General features: G+C 39.7%; 1 protein-coding gene across 5 annotated transcripts in view; it reads right to left on the reverse strand.

Moving 5' to 3' along the window:
• gramd4a (GRAM domain containing 4a) overlaps positions 1 to 21621 on the reverse strand; it is a 50198-nt gene extending 28577 nt beyond the window's left edge. For 2 of the 5 annotated variants that reach the window (XM_034863309.1, XM_034863306.1), the window contains exons 1-3: positions 21179 to 21619; positions 11640 to 11853; positions 4493 to 4613 (exon numbers count right to left, since the gene is read on the reverse strand). In XM_034863309.1, the coding sequence (XP_034719200.1) occupies positions 4493 to 4613; positions 11640 to 11853; positions 21179 to 21207 (364 nt within the window). In that variant the 5' untranslated portion in view covers positions 21208 to 21619. Of the gene's footprint in view, positions 1 to 4492; positions 4614 to 4877; positions 5306 to 11639; positions 11854 to 21178 lie in introns of those variants that run through there. The other 3 variants (XM_034863307.1, XM_034863308.1, XM_034863311.1) reach the window with 3 other exon arrangements.
• Between the last annotated feature and the right edge of the window lie 581 nt (positions 21622 to 22202).

Raw genomic sequence — 22202 nt, forward strand, 5'->3', positions numbered from 1 at the left:
TGGAAAATGGCTGCAATGAAACAAAGAGTGAAAAATTTAAAGGGGTCTGAATACTTTCCGTACCCACTGTATATGTCACTGTTAACTTTTTACTCACCTACTGCCAATGCACGCCCAACATTTCCTACTACTGTGTACAGCATGCAATCAGATCACACTTGCTAATGGCATGATGGCCAATTATTGGCCAACTTTCTTATTTAAACAATGTGGGTTTGTTCGCCTGTTTTGTAAACGGATAAAGCAGTTTGCTGCCCCCAGATTTCTGGGAAGTGTACTATCAAACTGCACTTGCTGTTACCACTAGTAACCAAGAGTGTCGCCGAATCAACCACGACACAATTCTTTAGGATTATAACTCTAAGTCATTGCATTTTTGAAAGCTTTCAATGTGTAAACTATGGCTAGTCCTCTCACAGTATGTTATCTTGTGTTATCTTGTCCCTATAGTACCTTTGCTCCAGAAAAGCCATTACACAACACATAAACACATAATGTCTTGCAACAAGGAATCTTTTGTTTCAAGCCACTAATCTCATTAGCTTTAACTAAAAACAAACTGAGTATAACCATAAGGGTCTTTATTCATCGGTTCTCAACACTTAACTGAGAATGTAATACACACTCATATAGCCTAGGCCTATACTGCACGAGGAATCACACACTCAGCAGTCTATTGTTTTCTGTACGATGACCACATAAAGCGCAGGAGAGTAGAGTGAACAGAAAATTTTTAGAAATAGAACACACAATAACCGGAGTGCACGACACAGATCTCAGGACTCCATTAGATGCTAATGGATTGTCACGCTTCAGTGTTCCCCACAGTACGAGTGAGAAGGGAAGGGAGAAGCAGCAGACTGCTACAAGAAAACAGAGGGAATTAAAAACACACAGCACTAGATGTAAAAACAGCATTACCCAGAGGTACTACTACCCTTTTCAATCAACAACACAAGGCAACATGCATGAAGGTTCCTACCTTTGGAGTCTTATTACAAGTGGCAGCCATCTTAGTAGAGCAATGATGATATATCTGTTCTTAACTCTTTAAAAAGGTCCCATGGCAGGAAAATCCCCCAGCATGCCTATGGTCCCCCAGTGGCTAGAAATGATAATAGGTCTAAACCGAGCCTTGGGTATTCTCCTGTCTTTGAGAAAATGAAATCTTAGACGTTTCAATCTGGAATCTTTCCCCTTATGATGTCATATGGAGCAAGGTTACCTCCCCTTTCTCTGCTATGCCCGCCCAGAGATTTTGGCCCACCCATGAGAGAGAGACATCATGGCTTTCAAACAAGCGAAGTGGAAGTTGGTCGTGACCACACTCACACCTTGCCCCCCCCCTCTCCTCCTCACAGCTACAGACTCAGAAAAGGCACATACTAAGGAAAGCTCGTTGCGGGACTGGCTCTAGTGACTGTAATTCTGCACCAAGGCTAAATTTTGGGAAAGAGACTTCAGATACAGTATTAGGGGACCACTAAGGTCTAGTATAACAGCATCCAAAGAGCACCAGGTCATTGGACCTTTAAGCTCATGGCACTGTCATAGATGTTTTACCTGCTTGAGTGCTTATGTGCAAGCACATGTGTTTGTCAGAGCTCAGAAGAATCTCAGAACATCTCATTGTTGTGACTGACAGAGAGTGAAAGGGAAATCAGTTCACAAAAAGAGAAGGGCACAATCTGAAAGAGCAGCTCAGCGGGATGGAGAGAAAAATGAAAGAGCTCTATAGGAGGGAGGAAAAAGACAGAAAGGAAAGGTCAAACAGGAAGGAAGAAAGGTCCATTAAGGGTGAGCTCATTTAGCTAGCATCCTGACGGGGTGACAATGAATCCAGCCCTTTAGCTCAGGCACAGGCATTATGGGAGAGGACATAGCCTGAGGTATTCTCTTTCAAACTCTCTCTCTCTCTGTTTGTCTCTCACTCTCTCTAATAGATACATAGTCAAAAGGGAAGGGGGAAAAACTTCATAGTCCAATCCACACCAAAGGACTGTCAATGTGCTGCACGGTACAGGACAACCAGTAACCCTGATCGGATACCGGGTTAGACAAGCTTGACAATGTGTGTGAGTTAAATTTGTGAACTCAACCAGACATTCTAAAGTTTCACATCAAGCTGACTCCCCTCTTTCTCCCTGCCATCATCCTACCGTAAACAAGACTACAGTATTTTAATTTTAAGATTTGTTTTGTTTTTATCTCACCCTAAAACTACACTGGAACAGTATCAGAAGTAGATAATTTAAGGTCCATCTGAGTTTTTGTAGGGGACAGTGCATTAAAGAGGAAGTCATGATTCTGTTGATGAGGTTGATGCCTGGAAACTGCAGTGTTGGAAATTTATTAGCAGGTTTAATCTAATTTGAAGAAACAAAAAAAAAAAATTAAGCTGGCACAGACTTCCTAGATCTATTCCCGAAGCTCCACGGGCCAGAAGCCCACTTGCGGAACTACGCAAGCTCGCAATCTGTACTGTTATTATATTCTTTCTACTATAACTCTGCTCTCGTCAATTTGTACTGTTATTATATTCTCTGTACTGCAACTATACTCTCGGAGTCCTGTCTGAACCCAGTGTCAGTCAGACTGAGATGAAAAGTCTGTTGTGCACTGAAATCGGTGAATAGCAGACATATCAGAATGGTAAGTGTAGTTAGCATGTTTTATTTGTTGATGATTGATGTTGTTTGATTGTAACAGGCAGTGGCTGACAGCTACGATGACACAATGTGTGCTGTTGCTCTTTATACTAACAGTCTGCCCTGCGCTGGAAGTTTTAGGTTTCTTTGCTGGCTTTTGCGTATTAGTAAGTACTTTATACATATTAGTGAAGTGTAGTATCTAACTAAGCTAACCAAGAAGGTGCACAGACATCTTCCCCTTCAGGAGCTAAGTGACAAACTTTACACAGCTATACAGTAAGTCAGTGTAGTCAAGGTCATGAACACATTTTTTACTTTAAACCCCTATAGACATTCTGCTTTAGGTTTGCAAGGTTGGTGTAAACAAATGAATGAAAAGAAAAGTTTGTAGGATAATTGGGACTGCATTGCTGCTTCATGGATGCTTCGCCCTACAGAGTGGGTCTGGTATAGCATGGTATTTATTACATTACATTAGCTCAGTAGCGGCTTGCTTCTATTATGCTTCCAGTGTAATTTCAAGGTTGTGTACAGTTGCCTGCAAACATACACATAGCAAAAAAGGATGTTACTGTTGCTAATTCCCATATTTGGCAATTGAAATTGAACAATTAACAATTTGAAATTAACAAAGGCAAACATTACAGCAAGCAATGTCCGACCAGTGTAATTAGCTGTTATTAATTAGTTTACAATATTTTCAGGCTTCAACCAGTGCTCAAGCAGAAAGACAGGACCAGGGAGTGAAAGAGATAGATGTGTAAGGCATTGAAGAAAAGAGTAGGAGAGTTCAGCATCCAACAGCGTGTCCTCCTCAGTTTTTGATACGGAAATAAGTATTTTACTATATAGCTTTGAAGTTAAATTGAGCGACACTGCTTCAAGTTATAAGCATAACACTTGTTGAGTCAAGTTGCACACAGCAAACAAGAAATGCATACAACCAACCTTGTGCAAGGCTGTGAAACCACAAAACCGACTGATATCACAAGATGCTTATAGTTTAAATCTAACTCTTACTGGAAGAGACTAAGCCTGCACTATTCGGGTAAAAAACCAAGAGCGATCGCAATTTTAGAGCGATTAATCGTGCAGGCCTAGAAGAGACTAATACACTACCATTGTCTGCCAGACACTTATTTCCAAAGAGACCTACAATAAATAAGTTCTACTTCCGTCAGAATAAGAGCTAGATGTCATCAAAAGCTGTAAGAAAAAACAACAGCTAAGTGTGTGCTGCAGCGCAGTGTTTCCCTTCCAGCAGGGTGGGAGAGTCTTTATTGCGTTTTGCTGGTATTAACTGCCGCGTTTCACTCCTCTTCTCACACATCCACATGGTGCGGAGCAGAGAGGTGCAGTGACGACTCAATCTGCAGTCTGCTAACTTGTTGCTCTCACAACCAATATTAGCTGCTCTGTTTCAACAAAATGTTGGGCTGAAAAAACATGTTGTGTCGGGATTAAGCTAAGAGCAGAAATCCTGCTAGCCGCTAGGCTAATTTATGCAGTGTAAACACTGAAACTGAAACACAGATTTTTCTATTAGCGGAGCACGCATTTTAAACATCAATATCACAATCTATCATGTTCTTGAACTTGATTCATGTTTGATCAATTCAACAGGAACAACATGAACCAATGAAGTGTCAGCAAAAATTTAGTATAATACCCAACTAAAGGAAAACTAAAATGTGTAAAGACCCAGACAACAAGTCTTTAAAGGTCTTTTTAAGAGTGGATAGCTTCCAATGAATATATATACATACACATGTACATATACATTATGTAATCAAGGTCAGGCCTTGTGTTGTGAGTGTATGTGTGTGTGTATGCATACTCACGTAGGAAATGTTTCTCCAATAAGGCAATTTCCAGGTGACCTTTGACTTCATTGAGTCGGTCCGACTCCGACCTCTGGAAGTCCTGGATGGCCGCAGCCATGATAGGAGACCCCGAACCTGCCTGCACACACAAACACACACACACACACACACACACACACACACACACACACACACACACACATTGATGTTTACAGCACATACAAGGATGTACATACAAGGGACCATGCACACACCCATTGCATTCCCAAACAAAGAAAAAAAAAAGAATCAGAGGTTTGGTTTTCGAATGAACTGACAAAAAAATACATACAAGAACGCAAGCAGGGATTTCCCATATGATGTAACACACATCCACACAGATTAGCATGGCACCATGACTCACGCTAACGTTTCCTCTCCCGGTTAAAATCCAGTTGGAGCAAAATAGGTTGAGGAGAATCCCCCTCTTCTGACTAGAGCAACACAGAATACTGACACACCCTTATGACTAAGGGCTTTAACCCCGACACACATACAACTAGCAACACAATATGTGTGTTGGTGGACTGAGAGAATGACGAGGATTGAGAGGTTACGACTGTGTGAGAGGGGAGGAATGAGGGACAGAGTGTGAGAAAAAAGGGATGAGGATGTGATGGAGGGAGAGGAAAGGAAAGAGAATAGAATAGAGGGGAGAGACGGCTGTGCTAGCTGCTGATGATCACTGCAGGCTGAGAATCGCTGCTCGACTACAGCAAGGGACCTTTAAAATTCTCCTGCCACACACACACAAACACACACACGCTGCAGCAGCTTCTCCCCGACAGCGACCAGGAAGGTTTGTGTGTGCCTGCATAGACACACCGCAGTGTCTTTAGCTGATGTGCTCTCTGCAAAGAGAGCAAGAGAGCAATAGAGCGAGAGAGAGAAAGAGGGAGGGAGGGAGGGGGAGAGGGAGAGAGAGAGAGAGAGCAAAACTTGCATTGACCTGAAAACATGCTTTTGGAAGAGAGCCAAAGCCTAACAAGATAAGGGGGTGGGGAGACATAGAGACAGAGATGTAGAGAGCGTCCCTGAATAAAGAAGCACTCCAAAGAAAATAAATGGAAGCTCTTCTAGAAGTGTGTCATTGCAAAGAAAAAGGACGTTGACTGAAGGAGAGAAACAAAAAGAGGAGCAGAGTCAAAATGAAATGGAGACCGGAGGATAAAGGAGAGGCAGAAAGAATATATGTTGAGGACATGGAGACACAAGATGAAAGGAGCAGACTGTGGGAGGGAAAAGAAGTTCTGCTGCATTACGAGGGCTTAGCTACAATGCTCTTTGGTTTGGATTCAGTCAGCTTTGTTTTTTAAAAGATAAAAGATGTTTGTTTTTTTTAAAGTTATATTGCTAATGGTTTGGTCCAAGGACGGTACAGACTGAAATGCACACCTTCATGTCATTTAATGCGGCCGTTCAACTCTGTCAGTACCACCTGGCTGTCAAAAGTAGGACAAGCCCTGAGGTCACTCTAGGCGATTATCGGCTGATTAATTATTATGTTCCCCCTCTCCCTCTGTCAGGTCTGAAGCTCATGTGAGCGTAGAAATCTCACTGTGTCCTGCTGTAAAACTGCTTTATCTACCTTCCACAACTTGTTTTTGTTTTAAACAATGTGTTGCTGAATGCTGTTAAAGCCTTAGTGTTGTTAAATTCATAACTACTGTACTTTGCTACTTCTGAATTCTAAATGTAAGATTAATCTTCTCATTCTGGTTTAAAATATACAGTAGCTTGCATAAGTTTACACACTCATGCTAAAGTTGATTAAACAGAGGAATAATACATCTTTTGGAAATTGATCTTAATGCCTTGATTGGAAAATCCAACCTTTTAAGAACACCAATTTTCTTTGTGAATGAATAATGTATTGTAAATAAATAAATGTGGTTCCTTAAAATACAGGGGGCATAAGTATACACGCCCCTATGTTAAATTCCCATTGAAGCAGAACGATTTTAATTATTAAAGGCCAGTTATTTCATGGATCAGGATACTATGCATCCTGATAAAGTTCCCTTGGCCTTTGGAATTAAAACAGCCACCCATCATCACATACCCTTCACCATACATAGAGATAGGCATGGGGAACTTTCCATAAGTATAATAATAATCATCTCTCAGTGCAAATCAAACCAGCCCTTAGGCTACCTGAAATAACACCATTGGTATTTTTAGTCTGCTGCTGTGATGGCTGTCTAAGTTTGGTTTCTGTTTCTATTGTTGTTCAAGGTTTGTCTACATTTCTCTAAAAGATCAAATCAGATTTCAAGTATTTCCATGATTTTACACTTTTGTCTGTGACCAGATACGTTGGGATGTGCTGTGTCATGTCCATACTTAAACTCATAATACAGCATTTTCACCTGTCCATTGACTTGCCTAGAGTTGTGGCTTAACTAGACAAGACACAGTTTCCACACTTGGACCCAGCGCTGCACCTTTCTTCTTCAGATCAGCAATTTTCTTCTGTCGTCCTAATACAAAGCTTTTATCGTGTCATCTCTTGTACTTCTCATTTGATCTTTTTTCTCCTCATTCCATTCTTCCTCTCTCTGCGCTCAACCTCTAGAAGGAGACGGTGACTGTCCATGGGTTGGACAGTTGCCTCAGTGCAGAACTGACACAGAAATGTCTGGTTCATCCAAAAGAACTGCTCCAGGGGTCTCACATATTTTAAATACTCTTTCTTCTATGTTGTGAAAAGGCGTGTGCTTTTTAAGACTGCAACTCTCTCATGAGGCTCAATGTCTCCCACAGTAGGAAGGCTTCTTACAGAAGGTCTGATTTCAAGACCTTGTTCTGCTCATAAACACACATATCACTAGAGACACCTTCTCCCCGTTTGGCATTTTGTTGGTGCAGAAGGCTGGTGGTAGTTATTTTAATCATCCATGTACAATACTTAACGGTTAACAGAATTAGTATGTCACAAAAAATGGTGTTGGACACTGATGGACCACATAGGTGTAACAGTTCTTGTGCACATTTTATAATAATTGTGGATGTAAAGACGTCCAGACAATGCTAACTGCTTCAGAGAATCAGCTGAGGCTGCAAAGCTAAAAACCTTTAATATGTGAATAGCAGGTGTTTATGGCACATCATGGCACATTACTATGCTGTTAACATTAACAGGTTAATTGAGTAAATAATTTGAATTGTGCTAGCAGAACAAATTATAAATCCTCTGCCGGTGGCAGAAAATGCTGACAGGGGCGCCTGGATAGCTCAGTTGGTAGAGCGGGCGCCCATATATAGAGGTTTACTCCTCAACACAGCCGGCCTGAGGTTTGACTCCAACCTGCAGCCCTTTGCTGCATGTTATCCCCCTTTCGCTCTTCTTTCATGTATTCTGCTGTCATGTCAAAAATAAAGGCTGAAAATGCCCAAAAAATAATCTTTAAAAAAAAGAAAATGTGTGACAGTGTAAGGGATATAGGGGTTATCCTCTTCAGACATTGTTATCTGAACTTCCTGTTCTACTTTCAATTTTTTTTCAGAAACCATACACCCTCCTTCCTACCCAACCTGATTTCCTGTTAACCCTTTGATTTTCAGATTGTGTTAAAATGGTGCACACTGTCTGACAAGTACTCAAGCTAGTTGCCTGGAAGTGTAGTAAAAATTTGCACACTCAAATATTGTCACTTGAAATACAAATAAAACACTTTAACAAAACACAAAACATTTCAGCTCAGGCCTGACGTGCATGTCCTACCACAGAACAAAGCTCCAAACTACCAAAAGCGATTGAGGTAGCAGTCTTCTTAGTAAAGACAACCGCAATCCTCCACAGCTGCATTGCAAGGGTGCAATCCACAGCCCCTCATACAGCTAGCTGGCAAAAACCCACATGTGATTTATCATGGGAAGGATACAAGTCAAAAACATTTTTAAAAAAAACTTGCAGTTTGACTTAACTACTTATTTAAATGGAGAGAATATAATTCCGAAGAGCAGACTGTATTTGGATTGATTTATTTTTGCCATTATAGAGTTGATTATTGACCCTCAAGTAATAATGAAAGAGATAAGAGATTTGGTTATAAATCCTGAGGATATGATTACAGGCTCAAGCATTCATGACTTACTACTGAGAGTACAGACTTCTGCATGGAGCGGCAAATTTAAGAGGTGTTCAGTACTGACGGGTTAGTCAAGTGGCTTCTAATCATAATTTTAAAAAGACTACATGACACTGGAGCTTTGAGGGATTTTCAATCAAAAAAAAGAAAAAAAATATATTTGTTAGGCTAGCAAGGTTCCTGCATGCACTGGTTCCAACTAGCTACTGCTCCCAATAAGTGACAAAATAACACCAACATGTTCCCATTTACATGTTGTGATTTGTATAGTCACAGGGTGTACAAATAACAAGGTCACATGAGACACAGCCATATTCTAATCGTATACTAACTGGGAACTATATTCACAAAAAGGCAAAGCACTGCAACTTCTGCTACTTGGGCGGAGTGATTTACACCTGTAGCCACCTTCAAGAACCATCGTGTTTGCTCAAAAAGATCTGGTTCTGGATCTTGGTTTGATACCAAGTGAAAATCCTCTCACAATTCCTCAAAGTTAGCCAAGATCACCAGTGTTGTTTGCTACTAGCTAGCTATTCACATTGGTTTTGTAACTGTGCTTTTGGTGTTGCGTTAATCACTATTTCTTTAACTGTCTATTTAATCACTCCACCCAAGTATCACTGCTTTGCCTTTCTGAGAATATAGTTCCCAGGTAGTATGCGGTTAGAAGGTGGCTGTGTCTCATGTTACGTAGTTATTTGTACACCCTGTGACTATACAAATCACAACATATAAATAAGAACATGTATTATTTTGTCGTTATTTTGTCACTTATTAGGAGCAGTAGCTAGTTGGAACCAGTTACCGGCAGGTTCTTTGGTGGCTAAGCTAATGCTGGGGGCGTCAGACAGAGTTACAGCACGTATGGAGATGAGAAGGGTATGTATTGACTTAAACTCTGGGGGATGCGGTGAATAAGCTAAAGTCCCAATAAGCCGGCGTGTTCCTTTGAATAATTAAATAAAGAAATAAAGAAATAAAATAAACCTGAAAAGCAGCTATTGAAATAAAGTGCTTGCTTTGTAATTTAATTTAAGCCATGGTGCTAGTGGTGGAGGGGCAGTGCATGATCTGCACGTGAACAGCAGCGTCTCCAGCAACAAAGAGCTGCCTGTGGAAACCTGTCTGTAGAAAATGCCGGGAAAACGCAGCAGCCGCGTTTCGGCTCAAATCGGTCTATCACTACTATAGATAACGAATAAGATGACACAAAGTATAACAAATGCAGTGAGGAAGCCACCTGCACTAGCAGAAAAGGTAACACAAGGCCAGTGAGGTTGCACGCAGTCCTCTGTGCAGTGACTGAACACCATCTGCCCAGTGACATTGTGTCTATTTAGTATGGATGACACAGGCTGGTTTGTCATAAAGTTTCAGTGCATGTAGCCCAAGGGCACACTCTGTCTTCGTTTTAACATATGAGGTAATTCAAGGCAGGTCATGTGATCTAGTCCAGGAGTTTGTCTGGTGGGCTCCAATTGGCCAGTAGGGACCTATGAAGGGCATACGCAGGGAGGATGAGATTTCCACCAAGCAGGGGCAGCTTTTAGACATTGAATGCAACATCATGTTTCGTGTGGGAGAGACTGTGTGTGTGTGTGTGTGTGTGTGTGTGGGGTTGTGCGTGTGTCCTAGAAGGGAAGGGGGCTAGCTTGATCTATTTTGGGGTTACTGAGTGTGACATCAGTGCAGTGATGTGGGCAATGCCCTCCCAGTGGGCTGCTACTGAAGCAAGCAAACACCCGGACACATACAGAAAAACAACAGCAGCTCACAGACACAATATTCACGCAGGAAGACACCTGTGCAACCATCCAAATACACATGTTGCACATACCCACAGGCTTTAAAATGGGCCATAGTCAGTTACATTACTGATTAAAAGAAATATTGCTTCACCACCAACGGTTATGGTCTGATGAGGTGTTTTGTCCCTAAGTACCACTCATTTACCACAAGGACTTGTGCAGATTTAAATGGGATGCAGGACAACACACAATAACAATCCTATGTAACAGTCATGTCGGCTGTCTATTTCAGGAGAAACAAAGAGAGAAAGTAAAAGAATGACAGACATCCCTGGGGACATCATTCAGGAATGATACAATGAAGCAACTAATCCGGTGTTTGTAATCTTAAATCTTCAAATCAGAGCATGTGAACAATGATGACGACGGTACTGCCAATGTAGTCATCTACAAGTATGATAGAGAGATCTACAGATACCATGAAATATGAACAGTACGTAGCGTGGGAGGTAGAAATATCAGAAAACATGATCTGGATTTTTTTGGTCAAGGCTGGTAAGTTTGTCCTTTCTCACCATTTCCTCTTCATCCGGTCCATCTCCTCCCCTCTAGACATCTCGGAGTCCAATCTTCTGAGGCTCCATTCCTGTCCTCTTGCCTCCTTTTTCACTTTCCCTGCTTTAATCTTTTCTCTCCTTTCATTTTCCATTCCCTTCCTGTGATCCAATATCTCTTCATCTCACTACTGCTTTCACTATTTCTGTTCTTGTCTGCTGTTGTTTGCCATCTCTATTCAATGTCCCCCATAAGAAAATATGTATCACTGTCCTTTCTTCAATTTTTTTCATGACAACCCCCCCTCCATCATTATCCTTTTTTTCACGGAGCAACCAAAAACTAAACAGGGATTGAGCAAAACAACAGTGTTGTTTTTAGCCCTACACATGTAGGATAGCTAAGGATGCTAAAACAACAACAAAAAGGTTAAACAGCAGTTATGGAATTTCTCCCTCGCTATGTTTTTATTTGGTGTTGTTCTGGAAAGGATGCTAAAATCACACTCAGGTCAAAGTGTCCTTTTCAGACGGAATAATTCATGAGTACATTCAAAAAAAATAAAACCCTGCTATCTGTGTTCGTCCAAGCCGGTCAAGGTTAAAAAGACATAAGCAAGGTAACCATTTACTCAGTATGATACATGAAAAGCAAGAGAAATACAAAAGGGAGAGTGACAGAAAGAAGGAGAAAAAGGACATCAACCGAGGTAATACAGTGAGCACTCACAGGGTCTCGCAGGAGCTCCTCTGTGTCTCGCAGAGCTGTTCTGGGCTTCAGCTGCATGTCGTCGCAACATTCGTTGTCGGAGGCAGGCGGCGACTCGGCCAGATCCGTGAAGTCGTCTCTCGTCCTGGGGCCTCGGAAGCGGATTTTGTCCAGGCGCTTTAGCATGGTCAACACCGCGCACCTGGGCTTTACCTTAACATGGCTGACGGCAACCCTGTAGGGATGCAAAACACAGGGGCTACGGTCGGTACGGCTATGTAATAAACAGCTTCTTCTGGAAGTTATTTTCTACTATATAAAAATGTATTGAAGTGGTAACGCTTCCCTTTACTGTAAACTGGACTTGCACACTTGATGAAGGTGACAAAATGCGGAAATGAACACAAAGTATCGTAATTTCACCCAAAAAGGTTATATTCCATAAGGTTATACTATATATTATAAATATTTCTCTCCTTTGTTAAAAAGCAATTTATCAACAGCAAAATAATTTAGAAATTTTTTGTTGTAAAACTCAAAAACAGATATTGTGATGGCTTTTTGGAGGGGTAGTGTTGCGCTGAGCTGGGCAGGGGCGGCCTCTGGCTCACTCAGCAGGAGCTCCCCTGTAGACGGAGGCCTTCGCAGCGGCCCGGCTTTGAATCCGACCTGCGGCCCTTCGCTGCGTGTCATCCCCCATCTCTCTCCCACCTTTTCCTGTCTATCCATTGTCACTTTGAATAAAGGGGAAAAAGCCCCAAAAACATAATCTAAAAAATAAATAAATAGATAAAATTAGTGCTAGGCAATATATAGATATTATCGTGATATGAGGCCAGATATCGTCTTAGATTTTAAATATTTTAATATGGCATAAGTGTTGTCTTTTCCTGGTTTTATAGGCTGCATTACAGTGCATTTTCTAATCTTACCTGACTGTTGTAACTGTTTTAGTATTTGCCTTTACCCACTTAGGTCATTACATCTACATTACTGATGAGGATTTCTCAAAAATCTCATTGTGTAAATATTTTGTGAAAGCACCAATAGTCAACACTACAATATAGTTGCGGTATCGACATCAAGGTATTTGGTCAACAATATTGTGATATAAAATTTTCTCCACATCGCCCAGCCCTATTGTCAATGCCAATCACAGATATAGAACATATGGAAATCCATGTTTTACAGCTGGGGCTTCTGTGTCATTAAAATCATGTTCTGAAGAAAGTCTGGGAATATCAAGCTGATGAAACAATGATAAGTAAGTTTTTGAGCTTTAAAAGAGGGCCCAGGTCTCCAGGACCCAAAACAGAACATTTAGCTTAGTTTAAAGATTATCTACAACAAAAATACAATCCATTTTGAACATCCGCAGCAGTATCTTGGGTTTTTTAGCCAAACATGAATAAAAGAGTCTACAGCCATGCCAGCAGCTCTGTGAAGGTGTACTTAGACATGAGGTGCTTTGCGCTAAATACTAACACTAGCATGCTCACAGTCACTTTTACTGTGATGACACCAATTATTTTTTTATCAAATGCTACTAGGTGTTATCTCTTTGGCATTTTATTTTGGAATGCTAAACACAAAGACACAGAATGTTAAGTCAACAGGAATGAGTTGATTTTTGACTGCAGTGGTTTGTCATTTGGGAAGGGATTAAGTTTTACTCTTCTTGATGTAATCCGCAAAGATATTTAATCTGTTTGACTGGAAGCACCCTGACAGGAAGACTAGCTTTCAAGACTACGAAGATGGTTGGGTGACTGATAAACTGCTGAACTGTTTAGTCTTACTTGCTCAATTTTCTATAAACTCAGAAGAGTGTTGACTTGCAACCTTTTTTTCAGTGACTACACGTTAACCTGATATTTAGGCTGAATGAAAAAAAAATACGAAAAGTAATTAACCCAATTACTTTCATATTATGTAAATATAGTCAAAGGGTACATCCCAAATCCCTTAATAGATCAATCCTCAAAGGATGCTCCAATGCTCTTATTCTGCCCCTCAACTTCCTGGCATGGCTGTGTTGGAGGGACTAAGAACACAAGAAAAAGGCACACAAAAAAAAATTGTGTTTCCATGTAGACAACCTCCCCACATGGAAACATACAAGTGAAATTGCAGAGGTGACTGGTGAGTGGAAACCATAGACAGTTAAAGAAATGGACCAACAGATCCCGTTGTTCTGGACGGAGACCAGTGAAGGATTTTAGAAGAACTTTTCTAGTAATAGCTGAGCGTTACTGCGCAGCCTCCAACTGAGTTTGACGACGTAGTTGTGACGTGAGCAACTTGTCTGAAAGTTGTAAGTCTTCTGGTAGCTGGGCCAAGAGAAATCCTAATCATTGCCAATCTGGCAGAGACAGAGAGCGTATGTATGTTAGGAAATAACATAGGCACAGGGTAATTATTGCTAACTAAAATGCTAGTTAACATTAGTAATTGAACCTAAACAGCTAATGTAAGTACAAACTGTCTGCGAGCTTACGCTGTACTATACGGTGATTCCTCTACTGTGCAACAGTAAGTTGCGTGGTTATGACACAATCGTTAGCCTATTTTTACAAAAACGTCTGCTATGGAGCCATAACGTTAGCTACAAGGTAATGGAGCCTTTTATACATTGTCGTGTTTCTTTAGAAATAAACAACAGACAAATAGAGTATTTAAGTGCTTCAGATGTAAAGTTATTAGCTGTCAAAGTGGCGCCAAAATGAATTGCAGTCAATGGAATGCTAAGGGCGGGTGATGGCTTGGTAGCATCAAAATGGCGCCATAGGGAGCTTCGCTTAGAGAAGAGAGACCTAACCCCTTTGTGGAAACTGGCAGCTTGATAAACACTTCCATTCTCGTCTGTCCCTTTTATTTTGTAGTCATTCCATGCTTAAGCTTTAAACATGCTGAGTCACTTTCTCTTCCACTAATCTTCCATGTCAGAGGCTCAGTCATGTTTAAAGGTGAAGAATTGGCTTCTTAGAACATGAAACACAAGGTGGTCAGGTGTAATGTGATAAAGTAGATGAACAGCCTTTATGTGTTTTGCCTAATTATTTCATGCATGTCTTATTAAATCATGTGTATATACAGTATATATACAAAACGTATTTATTTATTTCCTTTTTGCCATTTTTTTGTTATTTTTGTAGTTGTCCATCATCAGTCACTCTGAATTCTGATTTGTACACGTCTGGAGTAACTTTTAAATAAAAATCAACACATTAAAAAAAATGAAAAAAATATATTACCTTCTCAGAATCGAGCATTGAATCGTTCTAGAGAGAATCGCCACGCATCTAAGAATCAATTCTTTTTTCCCACCCCTATAAACTATAAGCTCTTGTTTGTCAGAACATTTCTCATTTCAACGCAAATCCTTTAACTGCAATGTTCTTCAGGCTACCTTTCCTTTGTTTATTTTCTTTTATCGTCCTTTATTTATTTTTCTAGTCCAGAGGCAGTTTCAACCACAGCGTCAACTTAAATAGGAGGATAAAAAGATGAAAATAAAAGCCAGGAAGAGGAGGTGGAGGAGGAGGAGGAGGAAGGGGCTTTAGCTCAAGGTCTGATCACTATGTGAATGTTACTGTGGGAATACACACAAACAGGCCTCATGATACATTAGTTCAGTTATGTACAAACACAAGGCCACCTCCATCCACCTTTACCTAATCATAAGTCATCGCTAACACACCAGCCTGGGGAGAGGCTGGTGCAGTCAGACAATATAAAGACGTACAGGCAAAGATATGCTCACACACACACACACACACACACATAAAACAAAATGACAATGTAGCAACAAACACAGACACGCGGATGGTGCTTGATTATTACTGCTTACGTTACAGTGTTTTCCACAGAATTAGAGTCTATTTGTGGTGGTGGGGGTTAAGGGATGAATGAGCAGTTTGAGGGGATAAGAGCAATATTGTTATTTTTGACATTCATGCCGATAAAGCAATTTCAATTAAAATTGAAAGAGAGAGAGGGGGGGGGCGCCTATTAAATAAAATTAAAAAGAAAAATAGCAAATCCATATGTGCCAGTTAACATTTATATCGTGACAGCTGCCATAAATAAACCAATGTATGGGAAACACTGCAGTAGTTAAGGGTGAGGAGTTTAACGAGCCTGGTGTGTGTTTGCTGTACAAGCCTACAGTATAGGCCTACTGTCTACTGTTTCCAATTGTGCTTGTGTGTGTGTGTGTGTGTATGTGTGTATGTGTGTGTGTGTGTGTGTGTATATATCTGTCTGAGTAATCTCTCCTCATAACCCGTAGTAGCTTGAGGTTACTCTTGGTCACACTCAATGCAACACCCAATCACGATCATTCATGGATATTAGGCTGTAAGAGGCAGTCTAATGCCTGGTGCCCTACAGATTAGTGTTTCTCAATTTTATAACACTAGCCATTAACATGTCACATAATCTTCAAATACTTTAGTTTCTACTAGAGCTGAAAGGAATTGACAGAAGTTTAATTAAACTATTTTGATAATCGTTTTTGTCATATAAGTCATTATACTGACGTTAAGATGAGAAAAACCATGTGAGGATTTATATTATGTTTTACATTTCACTGTAAATTGACTATATTTTGTTTTTGGGCTGTTGGCATGCCTTATTTTTAAAGCGCAATTCAAAACTAGCATTAAAGAAACATCAATTGTTGATCAATGATATTCAGGGTACAAGATGTAAAGACATTTTGTTTAAATGCATTTTTGTTGCAAGAGTCTGCAGAGGTTATGGGGCGGTGGAGCTGCGGTATCGAAGGGGCAAAAAACAAAACTATCTCAACAAAAAAAACTATTAAAAACCAAACATTGAAACCAAAATTAAAGTTACAAGAACTACCTAAAATGATACAAAGCATCTTTGTGGAAAAATGTACGTATACTTTGATTTATTAGTTTGTGTCCCTGAAGAGAGAGAGAGAGAGAGAGAGAGAGAGAGAGAGAGAGAGAGAGAGAGAGAGAGCTACTGTGTGTATTTAATATACGACATGTACGTATGTATACGTATGTACAGTATGTATATATGCATTTTCTGTTAACTGTTTTGGCAACATGTTTTCTTTGTTCATGCCAATAAAGCAAACTGAATTGAGAGAGAGAGAGAGAGAGAGAGGTCAATACAATATCAACCAATGGCTTAATCACAAGTTCCCAGAGCCCATGTTGAAATCTTAAAAAGCACTCACACAAGTAGGCCACCTTCTGTATTATCTGGGACATTAGACAGTCAGGTTGATAAAGTCTGATAAGAAGCACTTGTTAGCTGGAGTGTTTCCGCTTTGGGGACTTATGAAAACCTTGTTTCCTTTTACAGGTGCTCTACCTTGATGTGCTGCATCCAACCATGCAAGGCCATCCTATCATCATCCATGGTGATTGGTTTCTGCTGATCGGTCACACGACGTGACCGCAATTTGTTTTGTGTCTATAAGGTTAAATTAAATTCAAATACATTAAGTTAAAAAAAACAGACACAAATTACATTTTTTGTAATTAAATTAGACACATATTTGAAAGAGTTTGGCTTTAATCAAGTTTAAAAGAATAAGTGGGTAATGGATAATGGCAAAAAAGTCTAAGTGGTGTAACCTTCAAAACTTTGTACTAAAAATGTTAGCTTGCTTAAAAAGGGCAAATTTCTTAATAAAAGATATAAGTGGTACATGAACAACAGTTAAAACATCTAAAACATTTAAGTAGGGTTGGGCATCGAGAACCAATTCCTATTTGGAATTGTTACAAAAATTACAATTCCAGTAGAATTGCTTCTTTAATGGAATCGCAGGGAGGATTTTGGTTTGACATTCGATCATCGATTCCCAATTTAATATGCGCGAGGTTTGGTTTCCGTAGCGACAGGCGCTTGCTGTGCTGCAGCCAGCGAGCGCAGTGAGCGGCGCCCTAGCTCTGGCTTTATTTTACATTAAAAAAGCTTTGTCAAACTGCAACCCACCACTGAATCAAAATAAAACCTTCCTCTTATTTAGGAAATAAGAACGTGACCCGTTTAAACTTCACCCATCGAAGAATCCAAATCAATAAGAACCGCAACTGAAAAGGAAGAATTAGAATCAGCATCGTTAAAATCCATACGATACCCTACATGTAAGGGCTATTTAATTTAAGTATTAAATGTTACTTAAATATTACAAATGCGGTCTAAAGTTGATCAAATAGAATTCCGATAAATGCAGAATAAGTTAACTGTAAATATGTTGAAGGGCATGCACAACCCTAAACAGACTTGTGAACGGAACTGTGTCCCTGGCAACGCTCTGCTATGCACGGCAACCGTGTGTTGTACTTAGCAACGGTCTGTTATCGAGAAAATAACAGACCATATAGAATGCCTTGGAATTCAAACAAGCCATGTTTAAAATGTAATACTCTACTCTACACTCTTACACAATTTGTCCGGGATTATTTCGAAAACAACGTTTTTTTTCCCCAGCACGTCTAACACTTGATATTGCAATAACAACTGTAACTTTTAGTAATCCTTATAAGATCTATTTATGGTTGAAACTTTGAAAGAGGAGTTATAAGTGCACTCACAAACAATGTAGTGAATGACATTTTAAATATTAATCATTCCTTTGTGGTTACACCACTTGACATTTTAGGTCCATTTGGTCCTACCTTTGTAAAAGAAAAAAAAAGAAAAAAAAGAAAGGTGTGCAAATCCTATTTCAAATGAAATAAAAAAAGGATTATAACACAAAATATACATTTTAACAAAACTCAAAGATCGCGTTAAAAAAGCTTTTTGAATCTTTTCAATTGTCTCATCTTGCCAACTCTTTGTCATTGACCCAGAAATAAGGCCCAGTATAGCAGGCTAGAGGCTAGAGGCTAGAGCTGGGCAATATATCCATATTATATGATATGAGACCAGATATTGTCATAGATTTGGATATTATAATATGGTATAAGTGTTGTCTTTTCCTGATTTGAAAGGCTGCCTTACAGTAAATTTGTCATTTTCTGAACTTACCAGACTGTTGTAACTGTTCTATTATTTGCCTTTACCCACTTAGTCATTTTCTCCACATTGCTGATGATTATTTATCAAATATCTCATAGTGTAAATATATTGTGAAAGCACCAATAGTCAACACTACAATATAGTTGCGGTATCGACAGTGAGGTATTCAGGAGGCTCACCTGTAGAGCTAATCTCAACTTCTACAAGTTTCATACGACACTGTGAGACAGAGAGATTTTATCATGACCTTTGGAAATCTCATTTCATTGCCAGAATTACATAGAAATGTTCCAAGGAGTTGATTCAGCTTTTGTTTATCACTTTCCTGCATTCATAGTGAAGAGACAGGCAACAGATGGTCAGAAGAAAAAAAACAGCAGGCTACTGCCGTGATGAATAATAACTGTCCGTAACGAAACAAAGTATGGTCCCATTCTTCCTAACAGGCCTACATGCAACTGCATTCGTAATAAGTTGAAACAAAGTCTCAATCTGAATATACATTGATATCGTAAATGTTTTCATCGGGCCTCTTATTTTTCTTTGATGGCAACCATGGGGATGGAGTGGGAGGCGAGTGCAGGTATGGTGAACTAGATGGAGGCTAAACAGGTGTCTCAGTAGAGTCCCAGTCAACAAATTTGAAAACAAGAACAATTAAGATACGGTAGGAATAAGACGAACGCACTAGCTTTTATCTAGCTCACTAGTGTAGCCCTACGGGCAACATGTACTAGTTGGCTGAACACAAATAAAAGTCAGTTATGTCATGCATTTCAAAGCCAACGTCATGTCCAGGTTGTTTTTTTTCAGTGCAGCTTTTGAATAGTTGGTTTGTGTTATAAACACCACAGATATGCAAATGATAATTTGTCCCTTTTTCGGCCTTTTTCATCATAAAATAAAATAGTTCATAACCAATTCCATGTGCTCTTTTTGAAAATTGTTGGGTACATGACAGCTATTATGGATTCAGAGTCCCCTGCTGAACAGCTATCGGAACACTGATATTACTTAGCATTAGTTTTTTGACAGGATGATTTAAAATTCAGTGGGCCACCATAGCTTCCATAGACCGCCTTCAAATACTTTGTCGTTACCCTCTGATAACCCTGCCCGGGCACTCACTGCATTCCATGCAGTGTCCCTCCTACTCTACGGCTATTATTTTACCATGCGGTTATATAAACAAGGACATAAACCATCAATACTTCCTTAACAACATGTCAATCTGCCCTCTCTCTCTCAAATTAGATGGACAATGGGGACAAAGTGTCTCCAAATTGTTCTCTGTGTGAGGTGAACAAGACGGGACCAATGCATTGCAGAAATTGAAAGCTTGTCCCCACTTCCACAATGATAAGAATAGGACATTTTATTTTGTATTGACAGCACATTATATTACAGTGCTCTCACATGTCAGATGTCAGAGCTTCCTACTGGAAGTGAACATATCACCCCAGCTCTTTTCCAATCATAATGCAGTTTCAGATAGAATGTGTCATCTGGTTTAGCACTGTATAGCCCAACATTTCGGGTTGATGTTCAACATTTTGCAAGAAGAAAAACTGTCTGCAAACAATTACATTTTAGTAAAACGACATTCTTATAGGTTTAGAAGGTAATGCGATTTTTTCTAAAGTTAATTTTATTATTAGAATTCCAGAGTCACAAGAAGAAATTATCTCCAAACCAAACCTTTGACATTTCTATTAAGAAGTGCATCAATATGGCAACACTATAAATGTATTTAAAAATACTAATTTTGTGTTTGATACATTTCGCATAGACCGACCATACAACGATTTGAATTTGTATTACGTTTTTTACATTTTAACGTTATGTATATTATTGTAAATGTACCTCTGACAGGGGCAGTTTTTTGTGAAAAATGCTCTTGTGTTCTTTGAATTAAAAAAAAAGTAACGGTACATTATCTTTGACAAAAACGTAATTCAATTTTACGTCAACGGTCAAGTTTCAAGTCTGCAAGTTAATTTGCATATAGTCCAAACATGAATAAAAAAACTGAACCATAGTTTATTGTTGGAAAAGAAAAGAAAAAAAAGAAAGAAATATAAATAGCCTACAAAGAAGCTGTAACATTTTTCGGTGATATTGTAATTACGGTTGTTTGAAGGCAGCGGACGACCGTTGGACTCTGATGTTGACGTTCACGATGGTAACGTAACAGTTTAGCGTAAGCTAGGCCACACTGCACTGTTGAATTCAAATGTTTCCGTTATATTCTAACTAGCAGTTGAGTCAGCGACTATAAATAAACGCTCGAGATTTAATTTGGCTAGCGAACGTTAGGCCTCGAGTTAACTGTTAGGTTACAATAAACCCTCAAACCGTCGGACATTTTCTCATATCAGTAACAACATAACGTTACACAACATGAGAAATACTGTAACAGTTAATCCGCATTTTGGCTGACCCCGACGAAACAGTAAGACAGGCGGTTGACATTTAACATTACCCTTCAATGTTTTCTAGCAAACAAAATTTGAAGAACGTTACAAAGATAGCGTAAGTATTCTTACCCAGCACGTAAATCGTAGCAAAGTTTCATGAACACTGAGATTGCCTTTAGTCTGTTTTATCCTTCACTAGGCTACACCTGCTGCTCAGGACGTCCAAATTAGCGCCAGTCTCACGACGGCGAAAACTGCTCACTTGGTCCATCCATCCCAACGATATCCGCTTGTCTGTCCACCGACTGCTGAGTGTTGAGCGGTTAGACAGGCACACACTGAGAAAAAGAGACCAGTTGCGTCTCCCTCCCGTCTGGACTGGAGAAAGCTGCACTGACCACCAGCACCGTTCGCCCGGAGCTTGCAGATACTAACGTTAGCTAAGCTTGCCTTCGTCTTGTTGATTTCGCAGAAACGGGCAGGGAGCGGGCCGAGGAGATTTCGTCAGTGTTCGGCGCTGCTTTCTTAAAGGGGCCGTTAGCGGTAAATGATGCTTCAGAGACTGGACGGAAACACCGTCACCTCTGCCTCTTACCACCGCCCTGTGGCTGCCACTATCACGTAGTCTTAAATAATGAAACATGTAGGTAAACAATGGCCTGATTACACTGTCGTTAAGCATTTCTGTTTTATCTTTTAATTAACCAAAAAGACGAATACTAACTTTAGGCTACTGTACCATTCCTTCTGACTTTGTGGTGCAGTGAGTGTTGCTTCCATCTCCTCTATTCCAAAAAAAAAAAAAAAAGCCCTATAACTAAACCTTGTCTGTTTTCCCTATCGAGTTAAATAGTTAGCTTATTACTATATATATTAGCCTATACCATATCTTCCAAAGTTAAGAAATTATAACAAATTACAGACCAGTAAAATACTTTAATGACAAGGTCCACATACTGTTTCAAGACTCTTTCAGGAAATAAATTCTGGTGGAAAAATACTGAAATTAGTTTTTAACAGTGGAATATAATCTGCCCAAGGTAGGATGCCTGAAGAAAATACTGAGGGGATGAACTTATTTTCCTGTTATTTCTGGCCTTGTCACCAACAGACCTGTTTGAATAGCAGTTTACTAGAATCTACTGTATACGAT

This window comes from Etheostoma cragini, chromosome 23 (assembly GCF_013103735.1).
Source record: "Etheostoma cragini isolate CJK2018 chromosome 23, CSU_Ecrag_1.0, whole genome shotgun sequence".
NCBI lineage: Eukaryota > Metazoa > Chordata > Actinopteri > Perciformes > Percidae > Etheostoma > Etheostoma cragini.